Below are 19454 nucleotides of genomic sequence, written 5' to 3'. Positions count from 1 at the left end.
AACATGTCCTGACATGACCTCGTCAGGGCAGCACGAGACGCTACTTGAGGCCAAATCTGACATTGCACCCTTTTTTTTCTTTTAATAAACACAACCAGAACATTACTTCGCAGTATTTTCAGTTCTTTAACATTGTCAACTGCGCTTGATCGCAAATTATTTTGCAAAATCACTGCCCCTGAGTCGAGATATAAACAATTCTTGAACTACAATCTTGGAATTTTAAAGTGCACCAAGAGAAAGCATTCAAGAAATATATTTCCGTACACAAATTACACCATATTTAGATACCATAACACCCACTTATGTGAATCACTTTTCAATTCCAATTCCAGATGTCCACTCCAATTTGACTGTGAGGGCTTGCAGAGATAATTTGCTGCTATCCGTCCTCGTCCAAAAGGATTGAATATCCAGCGCCGTCAATGGCAGCCAAAGAGTTAAAATGACAATAACATTATTTATAAACACTAAGCCATTTATTAAATAGAAACCATAGTAATTACAGAGGAGTTACTTTATGCGTAAAAAATATTACAATCAAATCACTGGTTGTGTGTTTAATCACTGCAGGCGATGACCATAATGTAAGAGTTACACATGTGCATTATGATATAAAAAAAATCTAATTTTTCTTTAAAAAATGTCAACAGAAGTCATCAATCTCTTGCTCCATCTCCTAGTGAATGAAAATACCAAATTAGGACATATAATTAGTAATAACCGAAATAACAAATGCACATTGCAAAAATTAATGGTTACTGATGTATTGTAATAACCTGTATCCCACATTAGCATGTCATAAATCTCCCATGAGGTGTCCTATACCAACCTTTATTAATGCAGCTTTGTGGAGGTCTCTTCTGTGTCTGTAGATACATTGGCAGAGCAGAGCATAGAGTTTCTCCAACTTATCCACCTCATAACCATCACTCATAGTCACAACTTTGTCCAGTATTCCCTTGATAAGGAAAATAAACAATACATCAGGCTAAGTTGTTTCCCCGTTTTTGGGACTAATCAAGTTCATTGTAGTTCATCTCTTGAATCATGATGTAGCACACCAATGGTCAGCACCAACCTTTAATTTGTCCCTGTCCTCTATCAATGAAGGTTTTTCCTGATCTTGGATCTGCGGAAGGTTTTCCAAATCCAACTGCGGCAGCTGAACAGTGCTCTTTGAGGCCCGTGTCATGCGCCTCGTGCTTATCTCTGACAAAAAACAAAACCACATAAAAATAAAATAAAACAACATAGCTTGAAGTCATTGAAGACAATCAAACTGGTGTACTCATGTAATAACGAATTTCTTAATTTCTGAGAACTACCGCAGTAAAGCCAAACCTTCAACTCCAAAGTGCTCTGTAGCGTCGCTGTCTATGGTGACCACCTCAATTGGTTTAAGCTGTTGTGCTGCAATCTTGCTGTTGCTTTCTTGCATCGGCCTCTGGAAGAATGTCTGATTGCCTGTATATGACAGTCCACGTTTTTCTCCTTCAATGCTAGTTGACCTGTGTCCAACTTCCAAATTAAAATGAGATTTGTCAATTTTTTGTCTTGTGCATGGTCCTCAGCAATTCTTTTTTTATCATTTTCACTCTGCTTACCGTCCATTTTAACTTCCTTGTGTTCATCTTTGTCCATCTCTGCTCCCGCTTCTTTCTCTACCTTTGTTTCTTCATCCGCATCGTCATCATCAGTGCTAAAGTGCATATTTTGTTTGGACATGCGAGGTGAGGAAGAAGACTTTTTTGCAAAGATCCCAGAGGACCAACGGCTCCTCCGACGTTTCTTGCTCTGCGCTGGAAGATCAACATACCATATTTTTAATATACGCCCCCATTTAACATACCCGGGTATATTAAACGGCGCACAAACGAGTGTAGGATCCACTACGCACTCGTTGTGACGGGGGAATCAACGTTTTGCAGACTACAACAACTTACTACTCAGGTAAGAACTACTTACTGCTGAATAAAGTCTGACATGGAATTTTAATGAACGTAAGTATCTATAATTATGCCCCCATGAATACCATGAAAATCTTGCCAAAAAAGCCGAGTTGCCGTTTAATGTACCTGGTATATTAAGGGGTATATTAAATGGCGTACAAACGGGAGGCTCAAAAAAGCAAAAATCATTTAATATTCCTCAGGATATTAAACTGCAAAATATGGTAGGTATTGGCTGAGATTTGATAAGAATCCTTGCTATATTTTTTCAAAAATACACATTTCAAATACCCTTGTTTTTGAGGGTAATATATGTAGACGAATTTGAACCACTAGGAGTCGGCACAGGTGAGCCTTTTGCCTGTTCTCTTTGTGAAACCATTTTGTTTTCAGTCTGAGGTTTGGTCTGTTTGGGGAGGACATGCTGATAGGACGGAGCATCAATAGAGCAACCTGTGAAGAAATACAAGATTAGGATGTCAACTAATTAAATAGACTGACACAAAATTGAGTGAACTAAATCATATATCAGTGATGTTAAACTCCATTAATTAAAATATGGGGCAAAATTAAAACCTTTTGTCTCCTTTGTCAAATTTGTTTTTACATTTTGCAAAAGGGACAAAAGGTTTTAATTTTGCCCTCAGAAATGTATTTATTTGTGACGCACGCACCTCTATTGTTGCGTGCATTTTTTATTTCATCACAAATCTTTTCAAAGTTTTCATCTAATTCCTGTTGTATGATGGCATGCACGGCGTCCTTCAGTGCGCATGCCTTATGTCGAATCTGACGGTCTAGAAGAAAAAAAAAGTAGCAAAGTGTAAGAATACTTGGGTCATCTAATTAGACCTTTACTCTAAATGAGAAATCATAATTGTGCACCTGAAGGGTCTCTGTTTGGGTTGTATTTAAGTGCATTCTGCCAAATGAGATCGACATCTTGAAGAAAGTCTTTCACTGTTATGTACTGATGAAGGTCAATCTTTGAAAGCACAGTTGCAAGGTCCATAGGCTTTTTTATCACAACAGCATAATCTGGAACCTATGAAATGGGTGCATACAATACAAATCAAGCATATTTTAATGTACATTTTTAATTTTAATATTTGACAACTTAGATTAACTTTGTTCAAGTGGAACTTCAAGAAGCCCTCCGACGTTATCCACGTCAATGATAATGAATTGAATGTTTTTTTTGTCCTTATACAATTACTAAGTCTGGCATTTACAATGATGAACATTATAAGTCATTTGGAACTAAGAGAAATAGTCACCTCCTCCAAATCCACAGGCTTAGTGAAAGCTTTGAAGCGTTTGTCGTGGGACAGGCGGTTTGTAACATCCCGTAAGAAAAGTCGGAGCTCTCTGAGGGTATTTTCCTCTTGTTCCGCTAGTTTTCGGGCCTCCTCTTCTTCCATCTGACGTGGCGGTAGAAGAGGAGCAACAGGAAGTAGCTCTAAGGAGTGGTCTGCTGTTGTGGAAAGTCAACAGTTTATTTTTATGGTACTCAAACAATGAATCCTAATCTATATATATATATATATATATATTGTTTTTAAAATGCATAGTTTCTCTCACCAGATTTTTTCTTAGATGGAGCTTTAGCAGCTTGAATAAGGATCAGGTCCTGAAAGAAATTCCTTCTCTCACGAATGCTAGGGGCTTGAACATTGTAAACTCCCCCGTACTCGATCTTAAACAACTCCTGAATCTGCAGAAAAACAGTGCCGGTTGAAACTGCCATTTTGAACAGTAAAATGTTCATCTTCTACCATTTAGACCAGCCTTAAACCCAATATGGTTTTCAATGAATTTCATACCTCAAAACTAAGTGAAGAATACGGTAGACTACATGTAGCAACAAGTAGGATGGGAGCGAAGGCAGGGAGGGAGGCGATGAGACTGAGGAAAGTGGCTTTTAATGCAGCGCCTACTGTCTCCCACAACTGTCCAATGTGGGGGATGTACAGGACACTTGGAGATGTCCGCTTGGCTTCGAGGAAAATCTGCAAAGCATGTAACATTGTGGCATGAACAATATGGAAAAACATACCGGGCCACCGTCTGAAGGATTAGATGGTGGAGTCCAAACAACTTTACAAAAGGAGGGCTGGTGATAACAATGAATAACGCTTAATTAATGATGAATAATAGATTATTGACAAAAAGAAATCACATATTACTCACATTAATAAATAATCTAATTTATGAGTAATCTAACCATGGTGTAACATCACTTCAAATGTAAGGTTATCGCTGTTCTCAGTCAGATAGCAAAGGTGAGATAAATTATATATTTTGTTTAGCTGGTTTCCATCATAAGATGTGATTGGTTTTATGCGAGTAGTCATCTACAAATACACAATTTTATTAGCGTTACCCACTGAATGTGACTTTTATTAGATTTACCTGTGCACAAGTTTCCTCCGGTGCTGCTGCGCTAGCTCCAAACAGCACTGCCATGTCCAGTGTGTAGACTGTAAACTTCTCAAGAGCATGAAGAACAGCAGGAGCAAGATGGGAGGTTTGACCTGAGCCATGTCGACCCACCAAAAGCAGCCGGGGACGGTAGGAGGTTGGCTGGCTCAATGCACTTCTACCAAAAGAGGGGAAGAGATGGGGGTAAACCTTTTGAGAATTGATTAAATCAATCACTAAGACAAGTGCAGTAGGGGAACCTTTCGATATTGAGGCTTTCCCTTGATACAATGGTATTTTGAGCGGTCTGTCCATTACATCGTTCTTCATCTTCACTGAAGACATCATCGTCAGACATATTGGACTGATCTAGAAACACACAGTCATGAAGTCTGGCTGATGATGGAGATTTAGTTTTTAAACCTTTCATGTACCTTTTCTCCTTTTAAAACCCTGTTCAGCATGTGGGAACAATTTGCTGACTGTGTCTAGGATCACTTGCAGAGCAGCACTCAGTAATGGACGGACTGCAGGCACCAGTGCCTTGGCAGGTGATACGACAGCTCTGTTGGTCACATTCAACATTTACATGAGATTTGTCTTATTTCCTCAAATCTTAATGTAAATCGTGTATGTTTTGTCATGATCATAAAATAAGAGATTGACATATTCAAAATATATGTACAGCTGTATAACAAAACATGTAAATGAAAGGTCTAATGTTAATAGGGGTGAGCTACACGGCCTAAAAATAAATCAAATGCTTTCACCAAAAACAAAATCTATGACTTTCCCCAAAAACCCTCCTTTTTATAATTGTTTAACATAAAAAACGACAAGAATTAGTTGCATATGACGATGTACAAGTAATAATATTGGCCATACCTCTGTGCAGCAGGCACTATCTTGGACATGGCGGACACAAAATCTTTAGCTGTGATTTCGATAGACTCAACATCAAGTACAAGTTTCTGTGACGAGGAGTAGATTTGCGGATAACGGCGCCGTAGTGCACAAAGTGCCGCTTCGGAGCATACGGCCTTGATGTCTGCTCCGCAATAACCTAAGGAGAGAAAAATTGTCTATTTAAACTTGATAACTATGTAACAAAACTTGAAATTATTTGTATTTAAAATGTATATTTCTTTCAAAACGGCGGTGCCTAAAGTTGAGCACAAGCTGCATTCAAAGATTTGGAGATGAAATTTGTTCGCTATGGTACTTAACCAAGATTCAAGTTAATTTTTATGCTCCTGTTAGTGACCTCCATGCTTTTAAACAAGCCTGATCGCACTCCCATTCATCCGTCTACTCGAGTGATTATATTTTAGTTCCCTTGAGGCATAGATGACACGGCCATTTGCTACACCTCCCAAGTCTCACAAAACCATTCATTCATTCATTCATTTTCTGAACCGCTTATCCTCAAAGGTTCCGGGGGTGCTAGAGCCTATCCCAGCTGACCTCAGGCACCAGGTGGGGGACACCCTGAATCTGTGGCCACCCAATCACAAGGCACGAGGAGACAGACGACTATCTACGCCCACATTCATACCTTGGGGCAATTTTAGAGTGTTCAACCAGCTTACCATGCATGTTTTCGTAATGTGGGAGGAAACCGGAGCACCCGGAGAAAACCCACACAAGCCTAGGGAGAACATGCAAACTCCACGCACAGGACTGACTGGGGATTGAACCCAGGATCCCAGGTTTAAAAAGAACAGGAGGATGTTAGGCACAGGAGACCTGCACTGACACATTGTTTTCAATTTTTATCAACTAAATAGATATAGTTACGAGTTACTAGATAGGATGTCAAACCCTCTCGTACGGATTGCATTGTTGTAACAGCAATTACATTTTTCTACAACCATGTCATCACTTGCAAACATACCAACACATTTATCAGCCAGCTCTTCGATGAAATTGTCAGCGAGTGGAGGTGTCCATTCTCTGGTGTGTATCTTCAAAATGTCACTTCTAGCCTAGGGGGGGAGGATTGAGATAATGTTTTGACATTGAATGAAGGTAAAGGAACATCGAGAAGGTCATCAACTTTCATGCACAATTTCATGCACCAACTATTATATATTGCCTGTCTATCATTATTTGGAAAAGATTTAACTCACTAAATAGTTCACAATGCACTCAATTATGGCTAAAACTTAAAAATCACTCTTTTTTCTATCTCTTAAATTTAATCGGAAAATTCAAAGCTGTACGAAAACCACCTCACAGTGGGTTGAGCGCAAGCAGATCCATTTATAAACAAGCTTTTTATTGCACGTTTTGGTTTGAAAAAATATTTTTTGCAGGTGCTTCAGTCAAAATTTGAAAGGGCTACAGTAATTTTGTTTTATCTTCAGATGACGCAGTGAGCTTCTAATAATTTTTGGTACAAAAAAATAACCGTACTCCATAAGGCTTTCTGAAATTCAGTAACTGAATGTATAGAAACCCATGTCCCAGTTGTGTGTTTTTCATGCTAGTACCTCTCTGTCAGGGAGGGAAAAGAGGAACTCCCTGTCAAAACGACCTGGTCGTCTCAGAGCTGGGTCGATGGAGTCCAGTCTGTTGGTGGCACCAATAACCACAATCTCTCCCCTGTTATCGAGTCCATCCATAAGAGCAAGAAGGGTTGACACGATGGAACTATAGAGACAATAATTAACCATTCAAATGTTATCTTCTGAACAGAGTGAAAGAAAACAGCTCTTAAAAAGAAATATTAAAAGTTAACCCTGTCAGGATAACACATTTTTATGTGTGATAGTTTTATAAATTGCCGATATGCAATGTTATTGTTAAAACAAATGTGGCTACTAACTGCAGTGACAATCTATTCTATTAAACCACTCTTTCAGATGTAACAGCAATTACATTGCAATGAAATGTCTATTCCTAAATAAAACCTATAAAAATACAGGATACCTCGTTTACCACGGTAAAAAGATCTGCCGCAAAAGGTGAATAACGAGATATAGGGACAGCGTTTTATTGGGTCTATCTAATATTATTTTGACTTTTATAACTCTCTGTGCTATTATTTTGATACTTAGAAGTATGTATACTTTTATTTTGACTTTTAAAACTGTATACTGTTATTCAACTCGCAAAGCTAGACACTCACCCCTTGTGGACAATGAAATACTTTCCAATTTTGGCTTGCCTTTTTCCCCCCTCCCATTTCATGCTCTTGTATCACTGTTCTTATACTATACACTTTTCATACACATTTTGCGGATCCAAGCTGCAATACGTGGAATTGGCGATAGTCGATCAGCAATGTGGCGAGATATTACTACTTATATTAAAATCACAATGCATATATACGCTATTTGAAAGTTTGCTAAACAGTAGAATATAAAAGGAGTGAGAGTAACCAAATGCCTTTTTTGTTCTTTGCCAATTAGAGCCAATAAAAGTTGATTTAATCCAAAATGACTATCATCTTGACCTCCAAAGTGTACATTAGCATATTTGAAGCCACATTTTTCAATTTTTTGCCAATCAAGTTTTTAATAATGAGTATCAGTAAAAGTTATCTTTGTGCCAAATTATATTACAATAACTCTAGACATCAACATTTATGTTGAGAATGCATGCATCCATTTTCTGAGACAGTTATCTTCCCAAGGGGGAAGATCACATTTTGAACAAGACTGTCCCTGGTTCAGAGCAGACTAAATTGATCCGTACACTGTATTTCACCATCAAAAAAAGGAATAACTATGAATTAGAATAGAGATTGCAAGCCAGCAACACACCTCCAACATTAACAATTCCTGGTCTGACAAATAAACAGTCATTCTGAATGTAAGAATAAAATTCCAAAGGTGCATTCTAAAATCCAAGTCAGCTCAAGGAAAGCTCACCTGTGGATTTGGTCCTGTCGACTGGACCTTACCGGAGCCAAACCATCAATTTCATCAAAGAAAATTATAGACGGACGCATTTGGTATGCCTAGGAGAATCGAAAATAAAATATTTTCAGGAAAAAGTGCAAAAGAAAAGGCAATGTGAAATTTTGACAAAGCATGAAATGTCTGATTGAAAATGCATTCTGTGTTAGTTTACCTGGTCAAACAGAAGACGTAGCTGTCTCTCAGACTCTCCAACCCACTTACTAAGGCAATCCGCACCTTTCCTCATGAAGAACGACACCTTGTGTTCTCCCTGACTGCATTCATTGGCCAATGCCCTGGCTACCAGGGTTTTCCCAGTGCCAGGGGGTCCATAGAATAGACAGCCCCTGCAGCCAAGAGAAAACATTGGCAATGCATTAGAACCAATTAAGTATTGTAATTAAGTTACAGTATGTGAGTTCAATACAAGGTGACATTTTTAAATCTACCTATCAGGGCCTTATTTAATGTGTTTAAAGTTGAAAAACCCACAGCATCAATATTACTGTGCAAAACATGAAAAGGAAAATATAAAATGAATCTTGAAATGAAATGATGAAAATGAGCCATCATAAGCAGAATAATTTCAGTTTTAATTGTGAGAAGGCACCTGGTAATCAGAAGTCTATCATCGTCTCTAGAAAATGTGCTTTTCAAAAAGGAATTACACATTAATTACACTTTTTTTATATTACATTAAGTCGATCCTGCATGAGGTTGCATCAAGTATGCCATGCCACTGTATGACTTTTACCTGGGTGGCTGAATGCGGAACCTCTCAAAAACTTCTGGGTAAAGTAGAGGGAAGACCACCATCTCCTTCAGTGAAGAAATGTGTTTGCTCAAGCCACCAATACTGTCAAAGCGCACCTGTGTCAAAATGTTTTGTCAGTAATAGCAGACCAAATAATAAAAGAGTGTCCAATAAAACATTTATATTAACTGTTGGAGCATACGTAACTCATTGGAACATTGAAACTATACACCAGGGGTGACGAACACGGGAATCTAAAGCCGTATGCGGCTCTTTGCTCTTTATCATATTTTGTATTTACTGTGGCTTTGCCCGTTTTCCTGATCTCCCCCACACCTTTTCCTTTTATAATTATAATTACCATTATTTTGAAATATATATACAGTTGTACTACTTACGAATGCCTTTACATACCATATATATTCAGGTTACAAACAAATATGGGAGATGGGGCCCCATTTGGATTGGATTGGATAACTTTATTCATCCCATATTCGGGAAATTACATTGTGGCAGTAGCAAGAGGGTGATTAGACAGAACTGCAAAGCAATTTGGCATAGTTGTCTGAGTATGCGTCACAACATTAAGGAGGTTAAGTTGTATGTTTTAGGTGATGTTCATGTAATCAGCTGCTACTCGAAACTCAACCCTATTGGAAAATGTCTTTCCATTTTTTATTCATGTTACTAACTTGTTAAATCATTTACTTATCTTCTTTCTCTTTTTTGCATACATTTTTCAAATAAAATTGGTATACTTCTATCATTTTTAAAGGATTTAAGTTGGGTAGTACAATTTATGCTAATTCATTGTAAAATATGCTTCTACTTATAAAAAATACAAGTTAAAAAAAACACTTCTGAAACAAATACATTTGATAGGTAGATTTATATACATATGTGGCCCGGACCATTTTTTTTTTTTTTTAAGTATATTTTCAATTAGGAAAGATTGTTTCTGTCCTCACCGTTTTGACGACGTGCATGGGGTCAACATCAGCAAGACTAGCCCCTATTTTCATGCGATCTTTGTGAATTCCGAGCAAGTCATCTTTGAGCATGTTCATCGGCAGACATCTGCATAGAAGCAAGACACATTTCTTTAAACCTTAACATAACCTATACAAATGATATCCACAATCTGCTTATTTTACACAATCAAGCAGTGTGCACCCTCTTCAAGGGTGATAGTTGTGAATGCAGTTTATACCAAAAGATAACTAAATTGCACTAATTAACCAGTCTTATTTTTGCAACCAACCAAAAATGTTTGCATGTTGACATACTATAATAACTGACTATAATAATGTATGAAAAATTATTTGAGTCTTTCCAACCCCCAAAATAGACTTAAATATTCATGTTCTATGACTTCTTTCTGCAATGACTGTTCAGTAAGATAACCAAAATGTTCTATTATCCCCAGACATAACCATTTATTACACCCTGTTCTTTGCATCTAGGGCAGGGGTGGGCAAACTATCCTACCAAGGGCCACAGTGGGTGCCGATTTTTGTTCCAACCCAAAACGTGTGTCAAATGTGTCAACTGAGCATTTAAGTTTATGCTTTGACTCTGCTCCTACCTGTTGACAGACTTGGTCCTACTTTTTCTCTTGCTCTTACTTCTTCTCTGAAAAGTCTCATCTTCTGAGGAAGTAGATGTAGAGTCGCTACTGTGGAGGGCATGTCTCCTCCTGTGAGGACAAATAAGGCAAGAGAGGACATCAAATTCAACCGGCTTTGAACATCAAACATTAACCTATGATGGCCCAAGAAATAAAGTGAATGAAATCAAGCACATGCTTTAATTTGATCCATGTTAAGAGCAAATTTTTAATATAAAAAAATCAGATAAAAACAAAACTAACAGTAGTCAGTTAAGGCCATGAGTTGCCATTGTGAAGTCATGCTCAGTTGCATTGCATAGAATAACATGTTCACAAATGAAAGGAAATGATTTACTTATCAAGTTTCAAACAAACTAGCATGTTTCACTGTGACAAGAAAAGAGCTACCCAACAATAGACAGTCAGGACGAATCTTACCTATCAGTTTCAGTCCTGATCGTAGAAGAGAATCGGAGAGGAAAAAGACATGGATTGCAAGTTGGATTTAACATGCATTGCTGATACTAACAAAAAGCAGGGTAAGAAACTTTTTTAAGAAAAAGGTTGACATATTGTAAGAAGCAGGTCACATTAAATCATGCAAACATGCAGTTTTTCACTATAGGTTTGTACTTTTGCAGTTTCAAAACTTTTGATCATATCATTTTAGTTGTTTTACTCACCAGTTGGTCCTTTTTCTGTTGTAGGGACTCCGAGGAGCTGTGGAGCTAAAGGGGAATCTGTGTCTGGTACGGGACGAGTGCCCTTTAAAGTACATGCCGCGCTTTCTTGGCACTCTGGTCTCTCTAGCATCCCTGGATCCTTATATAAGGGTACAATAAAGACAATTTAGAACTTCACACGCTGATGCACATGGTGAATTACATAGTCATGTGAAAAAAATGACCACCTTGCGGTGGCGCCTGGTATAGAACAACATTTTTCCGCTGTCTAAAATCATAACGCCTTGGATTATCTTCTTCATCGCCAGCATCCTCATCATCCTCAATGTCCTCATCATCGTCATCTTCCATGTCCTCATCGTCATCATCTTCGTCATCATCCTCTTCATCATGATTATGTTTATCGCCGATGTAAACTAGAACATATTCAATTTGTATTTGACAACAGCATATCAATTAAGTAATTATTTAGAATCACACATTAGTTTTTCATTTCTCATTTGGTTTTGTATGGTATACTACTTGACCATGAACTAGTTTTTCCCACAGATAAACAGTACTGAACTATCAAAACAGATGTGCATATTTTAATATTGGTTGTTTTCACCATAAAGACATATAGCTCATTACTAGTCTGTAAAAATAATCACAGATAAGATCTTCAGTGCCAGACCATAAAAACACTGAACTCCAAAAAGGGAAATACATGTCCAAACATTGTTATTTCTCAATGATCCTGGAGTACTCTGTGAGTGATTGTCACTATTATTGGGCCCTGCAATTTGGCTGGCATCCAATCCAGGGGTGTCCCCCGCCTGCTGCCCGCAGTTGGCTGGGATAGGCTCCAGCACCCCTCACAAACATTGTGGGGAGTAGCAGTATGGAAGATTAAAGTTTTGAATTGTTTATTTTCACATAATGTGATCCATCAGATCATTAAAAAAAACAAGATTATACTTTTTGATGCTATTCCATTCCTATTACGGATATTCTATTTTTTTTTTTCAAATGTGTCTGTATATATCAATGATAAACCCTCCCTCACCTTGGTGATTCTTGGCATCATCACTGTCCAGATTGGGTTCCAGCGAACTCCTCGCTCGGCCTCGAGTATAAACACCAAGCTGCTCAAGGAAAACAATGCTTTAAATTCTTCCCCCAATTTGTTTGTATAAAGAGATTGATCCTCGATATTGATGCAAAAATAATAATAAACAAATAAGGTCAATAGATTGATGTATCATCTATCGTGTTTGTGCTGGAATTTGGATTTTATTAAGGTGTTTTATTAAATCAATTTTGGTTTTAATTCATGTTCTTTTGAGATATTTTTTTAACATTGTGGTTTCAACACTACTGCTACGTACATATTATAAAAATGAGATATTATTACCTTTTTGTCATTGTTTAATCTGCAACGCAGGTTCTTCAAGTCATCCATTTTTTGTAGTACAGCCTCTGCCGTACTGAGGGAACAACAGAATAATCCTTGTTAAATGAATATACCACTGTTAATAATAATATTCAGACTACCGTATGAAAAATAGATTAACATCATCGGCATGACAAAATGATTATCCAACTCACTTAGTGATGAGACGATCATAAATAACAGACTGATTCCGGGAATTTAATTTGTATTGGGTGATTCTGGAACTACGACGTAAAGAGTGTTCCTCTTCGTCTTCGTGTCTTCTTAAGTTTACACGGCTTCTTTTGGGGGTAGATGACGCTTCCACCTCATCTGAAACATCTTGAATAATAAAAAATAGGTTATGACCGGATAAAACATACCCGCTCCTAAAAATCCATTCCTGATAAACAGAATGCATAAGAACTTGGAAAATAAACAACTCCATATTGACGTACCCCCTTGCAGTTTGTGCCAGGTTGATTTATCTCCTTTCTGTAGCCTGGAGGATTTCCTAAATGCACAAAATGGTTGTATGGATGGATAGAACACCTATAATAGCAGGTCAATAGTAGCATTTAGTTACATTGTTTTTTTTTTTTTTTAAAGTCCTTGTTCATTTAAATAAAAGGACCATATCGGAGGCATACTTGAACTGTTAGCATCTGTTGATAAAACTTCTCTTGTCAGGGAGGTAGGATTCTATCCATGAGGCATCTTAATTACCGTGAAATGCTTGCAAACATGCATGCAGCATTCCCAACAAGCAAGAAAATTATCAGTCTCGATGACCAGTGGGACAGAGGTTTTAGTCGTTCACCTTGTTGCGTAGCCTCCAATCTTTGGTTCCATGTCACGTTGGCCTCTCGTTTTACAGAAGTCGTAGAGACGGCTTCCTGACTGCATGAAAATTCAGATTTGGAAAAATTAGTTTGTTCTTTGAAATGTCATATTTGAGAAAGTGTAATATTAAGGCCTTGCAATCATTATCTAAATGGCAATTTCAAGACTGCCATGCTGATCGGACACATAACGTACTGTCCCAAATAAATGGGGGGAGGGGATTACTTTAATGGTCTTTGTCATTGTCATAGGGGGGTTATTAGATATAATCAATTTAGATTTTGAATGCTTCAAAATAAGCACAGGTGTATATCAGATTTATAGACAATCCATATTTCAGAGGGCGGCCAGGGAGCAAGTGGTTGGCGTGTCAGCCTCACAGTTCTGGGAATCTGGGTTCAAATCCAGGTCACGTCCACCTGTGTGGATTTTGCATGTTCTCAGCGGGCCTGCGTGGGTTTCCTCCGGGTACTCTGGTTTCCTCCCACATTCCAAAAACATGCATGGTAGGCTGATTGGATACTCTAAATTGCCCCTACTTATGGTTGAGTGTGCATGGTTGTCCTTTGTCTCCTTGTGACCAGCAATCGGCTTGCCACCGATTCAGGGTGTACCCGTGCCTCTGGCCCGGAGTAGGCTGGGATAGGCTCCAGCACCCCCCGTGACCCTAATGAGAATAAAATGGTTCAGAAAATGGGATGAAATGAGATTTCAGATATTAGTGTACAACTTAGGCCATTAACATACATAAATGGTTTACTTAAGGTACTTCCTTGAAGCTCGATATGTGGGAATTTCACTTTTATCACAAAGCTTACTTAATCGGTCCTGCAGAAGACTTCTAAGGAGTCATAAAAAATATTAATGGTGACTTCACGGACCCGGTTGACCGTGGGAAATTTGAATATTCCACCCATTCTACAGTGAGGTGACTACATTCAGGAAAATCTAAAAAAGTAGGAATGTACTGTAAAATGAAGGTCAGCGTACTGACAAGAAATTTAACTTGTGCGGTTACTGCCATTAGTTTTAACGTTTATGGTTGAAAATCTAGGTCAATAGCTTCCGTTTAGCATTGAGACCATGTTAGAGGAGCACATTTGAAATAAACGCGATGTTATGATGTTGTTTACTTTAATCTTAGAAGACTAGCAACTGCATAAGAGCAATTGCCATGAACACATCAAGGGTCTATTATGAAGGGGGTTGCATTTCTGCTCACTAGGCTTTAGCTCACCGTCACTTTGTTGTGCTCAGGGCTGCCAAGATTATCATCCAGAGCACGGGATGTCCGAGTTGATCGGGGGGATTTTATCTGCAAAGCGGGAACAAGAGATAGAAACTCCGAGCTGGTGTCCAACTCCATCGACCTCCTATTTGGAGTTGTTGCCACCGGTTGAACGACTAAACCGGCCGCGCTGCTGCGTAGTATCACCATTTCGACTCCGGTCCTAAGTTATAAACGCACGAATGACGGGCAGTCGGTCACTACAGCATTAAAATGCATCTAAAATTGAACGTCACCAGCCACGAAAAAACAAACGCGTATATTCGCGGAGGCTAAAACACAGGAGTCGGGCGTCTTCCTGTCCTTGATTTCTGGCGCCACAAACGTCAACATAGCGGTAGTTGGGTACGAGAACTACTTGCACGAGGAGAAATAGAACCGAGGTTTAATTTGATAAAACCCTATAACTCCCTGCCTGTAGTTCTAAAAAAATAGACCATGTTTGAACATAAAAATCGACCATCGCTTGTGAAATAAGGAAAGGGACAAGAAATAGGAGTTTTGTTACATTCGGGCGGATGTATACAGTGGCATTTTTTGTTCGCCGCACCACCACTTAGTTTTTGAACATGGATGGAGCGCGAATTTGCCGTCAAATGCATGCTGCGTTCATTTAAGTATAGCTTGGTCCAAATACTTTGAAATGACGCTGACAAAAAAAAAGATTAATGCAACCACAAGACACTATAACATTTTTTTTAAATTGTTTTTGTCATTAACACAAAAAGAAAATACAGACTGTGCCCTTCCAAGACATAAAAGAAAGCACGTGATGCAAAACTGCTTTCCAAAGCAAACTTATATTTAAGCAGGATAACCTTAAGCATCCAACTAGATCATGCTGACATCTGGTTAAGATATACTAGTACTTAAAATGTTGATGACAGCTTGAAATTTCTGTCAAACATGAGTCTGGAGATGTCAGATAATTTGGCCGAGAAGACTTGAGGTTTCACTTGGAAGTCGGAATCCACATTGGTAGTCAACTCTAGAAGGGAAAAAAGGATAGTATTACAATGGCAGACCTAAAGACCAAAGCTGCATTTGTGATATGTAACGGGCACAGGCTACCCCCAGCTCTGTTCCATTCTCTTGTCATTTGATCAGAAGTATTTGGAAGTAAAACACACTATTACCCAATGGCGTGTCTACAAAGGGTACTTTGTCAAAACTAATGTGCTGCTATTAGATAAGTACATCTTGTTCCAGCAACCAATTATTTTCTCACTAAAAAACTGAAAGTAAAAATACAAATATAAATCTGCACAAGTCTATTTTTGACAAAGATTTTTATAGCATGTCTAATATATTCAATGGGCTGAAGCTTTCCAACACTTGAACACTTTTTTGACAAAGGCTGTCAGCATTAATTCACTAGAAGTGGACATCCATCAGAGTAAATGGCAGCCAATGAGTGTCAGAGCTTGATTTTACTGACCCCAAAGACAAATTATCATCCCGAAATTCACAGAAAACCCCCAAATGTTGGCTCTATGAAACTTTCATAAAATAAATACAGGCCTACAGTATCCTAACAAAATTTTTGGGAATGATAGAGCAATGTTGCAGTTACCTACTACTATAATATCATCTACACATTTATTAATGAGTTTATTGAGTAAGCCCCATCACCATGCCGAAGGTGCCTATGCAATGGCTGCCAGGTAGTCTTTGACTTCTGCCGGGGTCAGTCTCTTGAATCCGGCTTCGTTGCAGATGCCAACCTCAATGTTCTCCTCAGTCATCTGACCTTCAAAGCTTTCCTGTAACCCAACATTAAGTGATTTGTATACAAATCATGAGGAATTACTCAACATTTATAACCAGGAAATGTACCTTCAAGGTTAGAATGGCAGTGTGGATCGCATCTTCCAATTCCAGGTCATTGTTATATCTAGAAAAGCACAAAAAGAAAAGGAAAAAAAATTACATTGGATTTTAATGTGTTACAAACTGTTATAAAGTGACGGCATAAATGTTGAGTGTATTTTAAGAGCGGCAGTCACAGAGTATTGAGTTTTGTTTAACTTTAATGATTTTAGTTCATACATTCTACAAAGTTTGCTTTGATGTATTGTCAAAAAAAATGTAAAGTTGAAGACCATCCACATTGTGGTGACCATCAGGACAAATTATGTCAAAAAAATGTGGGCACCCCTGTAGTAAGCATTCATTTTCTCAAGTAATTAGATAATAAAATATATATATGACAAAACCCCTCTTTCAAACTGCATATCATTGTCAGGTCATATAAGAGAATGCAAGGTACTGTCCAAGTTGAGTATGAAATAAGATACCTTTTTTCAAGGAATGTTTTTCCATTAACATAGTTTTTTCCCATGGCTGTGGCTTTCCATGCAAAATATGCCCCCTGCAAAGGGGAAGGAAGGAAATCAATTAAATAATTCTTTTATAATCATAAATTAAAACCCATACAATCAGGATGACTGGCACACAACATGAATCCATGTATTAAGAAAAGTAACAGTTGAACATACTGAGGGGTCTGACTGGAACAGGTAAGGCTGATCTTCATCCCATCCAGCTATCAACAACGAGACTCCAAATGGGCGCACTCCACTGCAGAGGGGAGAAAAAAAGTCAGAATAACCACACGGCAAGCCATAAAATATCTTCCGTGTCGCTTAAAAAAGTGTAAACTGGTGTTGAAGGGCGGCCTGGCGGGTGAGTGGTTAGCGTGTCGGCCTTTATGGTTCAATTTTTTTTAAACTGCAAAAATGATTAATTGCACATGCAACCTCATAACTAGAATGCGATAAGCTAAAGAAAGGGACACAAACAGTATGACTTTTGTTCAGTGTGGAGCGGCCCGATGCATCACCCACATGATAGCTAATAGTCAATGATAGGTGAGTGTTTACTTACCCAGACTGTGTGTACTCCTGCATTACAGATGCCACTCGCTGAACAAGCTGGCCTGTGGGGATAGGTTCTTGATAAACAAGGAAGTACTGCTGTGCCAGCTTCCTTGCTCGTCGGACCAAAACTCTACAAATACAATACTTGAATTACTTTTTTTGTGGATTAAATAACTGTAATAGCAACAGTTAATAGGGAGAAAGTTGCTACTTGATGGACGAAATGTTGAAAAGAAATCCACACCTGTAGTCAGGCCCCATGCCACTGTAGACCATCCCTATGTGCTTTGTGATTGGCTCCACTTTGTGAACACTCTGCTCATCATACAGAATAGACTTCTGTTTCTTTTCTGTAGCCAGGACGACCCCATTGGAAGCTGAAAACATGTCAAAAATCCATCAGCCATTCTCAAGTATTTTACAATAAGAGACTTGTCTTTAACAATTGCACCTGTTTACCGCACTATATTTTGTGAATAGATATGGTAAATGATTCATGTAACTGATTTTTTAAATTTAATTCAACATGTACCCAGTAGGACTGCCAAGATTAGTTCGATGTCAAAGGAATGTGTAGTAAAGTTCATCCACAAACAAATGAATTGGCTCTACATGCATAATAAGTACAGCAAATTTTAGAAATCATTACCTTTAATGCCGACTGAAGGGGCTCCGGCAGCTACAGCAGCCAGCGCATATTCAATCTGCACTAGTTTGCCCGAAGGGCTGTGGAAGAATTAAAATTATTAGGGAAACAATGATCTGATGCATAAACAATAGACTTGCCGACTGTCTCCAAGTGCAAGTAAAACCTCATTTACATTAAATAAAGAGACAGTAACAACCTATGTTCTCAGAATGGCAAGTGAAATTTACAAAGCAAATATGAAAATGTTCTCTAGGGCAAGTTTGGTTTACTTGACATCACAAATAAAAATACACGCGTGTCTAATGGTTAGCAACATGCTAACACTATTTGTAGCTGATTCATTGCACTCGTAGGCAATGGAACATAAGATATTAGTGCTATAAATATAAATAGAACATAGATGTTTTTATCTAATGCGAGTAATTTACGGAATGGCAAACAACATGTTTATCTCAAATTTTGAATTTAATGTGTATCTTAAAAACTTTACCTAAATGTAGTCAGAGAGAAACTATAGCCGCGCTCCGCCATTGTCCTTTTCTATATCTCTTCCTCTTCCTGTTCACGGCGGATTGCTATCAACAGGAATGTGTATACCGCCATCTACTGTACAAGAGTGGCCAACTTCTATTCTAGAGAAGATACGTACTGGATAAAAAGAGAAAATATATACATCAAGCCAGTCCAGTCATTCTCCCGTGCACTTCCTTAGCCCCCTTCTTTCTGTTTAGTATTTATAGTTTGAGCCCTCTTCCCAAGCATGTATGTTAGATTAATTATTCCTATATCTAACCTTGCGTGTCTTCATACCATTTCCTATCTCCCCTGTTAATATAGCAGATATTATCAAAACCTTTTTGTACAATATATGTTCTTCTGCTCTACTCATTGAAACTATATCATATGATTTCATATGATGACTCTTTCAATGCAAGGCATCTAATAAGAACACAACATTTCCAAGTGGACTATTTTTTTTATTCGAAATTATATATGTTATACTTTCAACGAAAATAATATATTTATAAATAGTAGCGATAATTGGCCGCTAGACGGCAGT

At 38.2% G+C, this 19454-nt stretch overlaps 2 protein-coding genes across 3 annotated transcripts; both read right to left on the bottom strand.

Moving 5' to 3' along the window:
- Positions 1 to 457: 457 nt before the first annotated feature.
- On the bottom strand, positions 458 to 15213 carry atad2 (ATPase family AAA domain containing 2). Of its 2 annotated transcripts, none has more exons than XM_077720175.1 (31): positions 14816 to 15213; positions 13556 to 13635; positions 13194 to 13249; positions 12912 to 13077; positions 12718 to 12790; positions 12370 to 12448; positions 11552 to 11740; positions 11325 to 11463; positions 11080 to 11094; positions 10618 to 10728; positions 10001 to 10109; positions 9033 to 9148; positions 8451 to 8625; positions 8249 to 8337; positions 6866 to 7025; positions 6268 to 6358; positions 5259 to 5436; positions 4808 to 4938; positions 4634 to 4742; positions 4365 to 4551; positions 3776 to 3961; positions 3534 to 3666; positions 3230 to 3423; positions 2838 to 2997; positions 2627 to 2749; positions 2244 to 2405; positions 1608 to 1802; positions 1345 to 1521; positions 1082 to 1212; positions 833 to 961; positions 458 to 679 (listed from the first exon to the last, which is right to left on the bottom strand). In XM_077720175.1, exons 1-31 carry the CDS (start codon positions 15014 to 15016, stop codon positions 647 to 649), a joined length of 4077 nt encoding a protein of 1358 aa, XP_077576301.1. In that variant the 5' UTR covers positions 15017 to 15213; the 3' UTR covers positions 458 to 646. The 2 variants fall into 2 exon arrangements, with proteins under 2 accessions (XP_077576301.1, XP_077576300.1); XM_077720174.1 differs by having other exon boundaries at positions 3230 to 3426; positions 14816 to 15211.
- A 434-nt stretch (positions 15214 to 15647) lies between these two features.
- On the bottom strand, positions 15648 to 19041 carry psma2a (proteasome 20S subunit alpha 2a). Its single transcript, XM_077720177.1, has 9 exons — positions 18885 to 19041; positions 18395 to 18471; positions 17990 to 18122; positions 17753 to 17875; positions 17365 to 17446; positions 17164 to 17237; positions 16703 to 16760; positions 16499 to 16629; positions 15648 to 15854 (listed from the first exon to the last, which is right to left on the bottom strand). The coding sequence occupies exons 1-8, from the start codon at positions 18923 to 18925 to the stop codon at positions 16513 to 16515; spliced, it is 705 nt and encodes a 234-aa protein (XP_077576303.1). The 5' UTR covers positions 18926 to 19041; the 3' UTR covers positions 15648 to 15854; positions 16499 to 16512.
- Positions 19042 to 19454: the final 413 nt, after the last annotated feature.

This window comes from Stigmatopora nigra, chromosome 7 (genome assembly GCF_051989575.1).
Source record: "Stigmatopora nigra isolate UIUO_SnigA chromosome 7, RoL_Snig_1.1, whole genome shotgun sequence".
Lineage (NCBI taxonomy): Eukaryota > Metazoa > Chordata > Actinopteri > Syngnathiformes > Syngnathidae > Stigmatopora > Stigmatopora nigra.
This window is presented reverse-complemented; position numbering and strand designations above follow the sequence as displayed.

Bases quoted from the DNA above. Each gene is read 5' to 3' on its own strand.
- psma2a (XM_077720177.1), bottom strand. From the start codon at position 18,925: ATGGCGGAGCGCGGCTATAGTTTCTCTCTGACTACATTTAG. The intron at 18,123-18,394 runs GTAATGATTTCT...ACATGTTTTCAG, and splicing joins CCCTTCAGTCGGCATTAAAG to CTTCCAATGGGGTCGTCCTG. The intron at 16,761-17,163 runs GTATCTTATTTC...GTGCTTTTCTAG, and splicing joins AAAACATTCCTTGAAAAAAG to ATATAACAATGACCTGGAAT.
- atad2 (XM_077720174.1), bottom strand. From the start codon at position 15,016: ATGGTGATACTACGCAGCAGCGCGGCCGGTTTAGTCGTTCAACCGGTG. The intron at 13,636-14,815 runs GTGAGCTAAAGC...ATTTTCATGCAG, and splicing joins CTGAGCACAACAAAGTGACG to TCAGGAAGCCGTCTCTACGA. The intron at 10,110-10,617 runs GTAGGAGCAGAG...GCTTCTATGCAG, and splicing joins AGGACCAAGTCTGTCAACAG to ATGTCTGCCGATGAACATGC.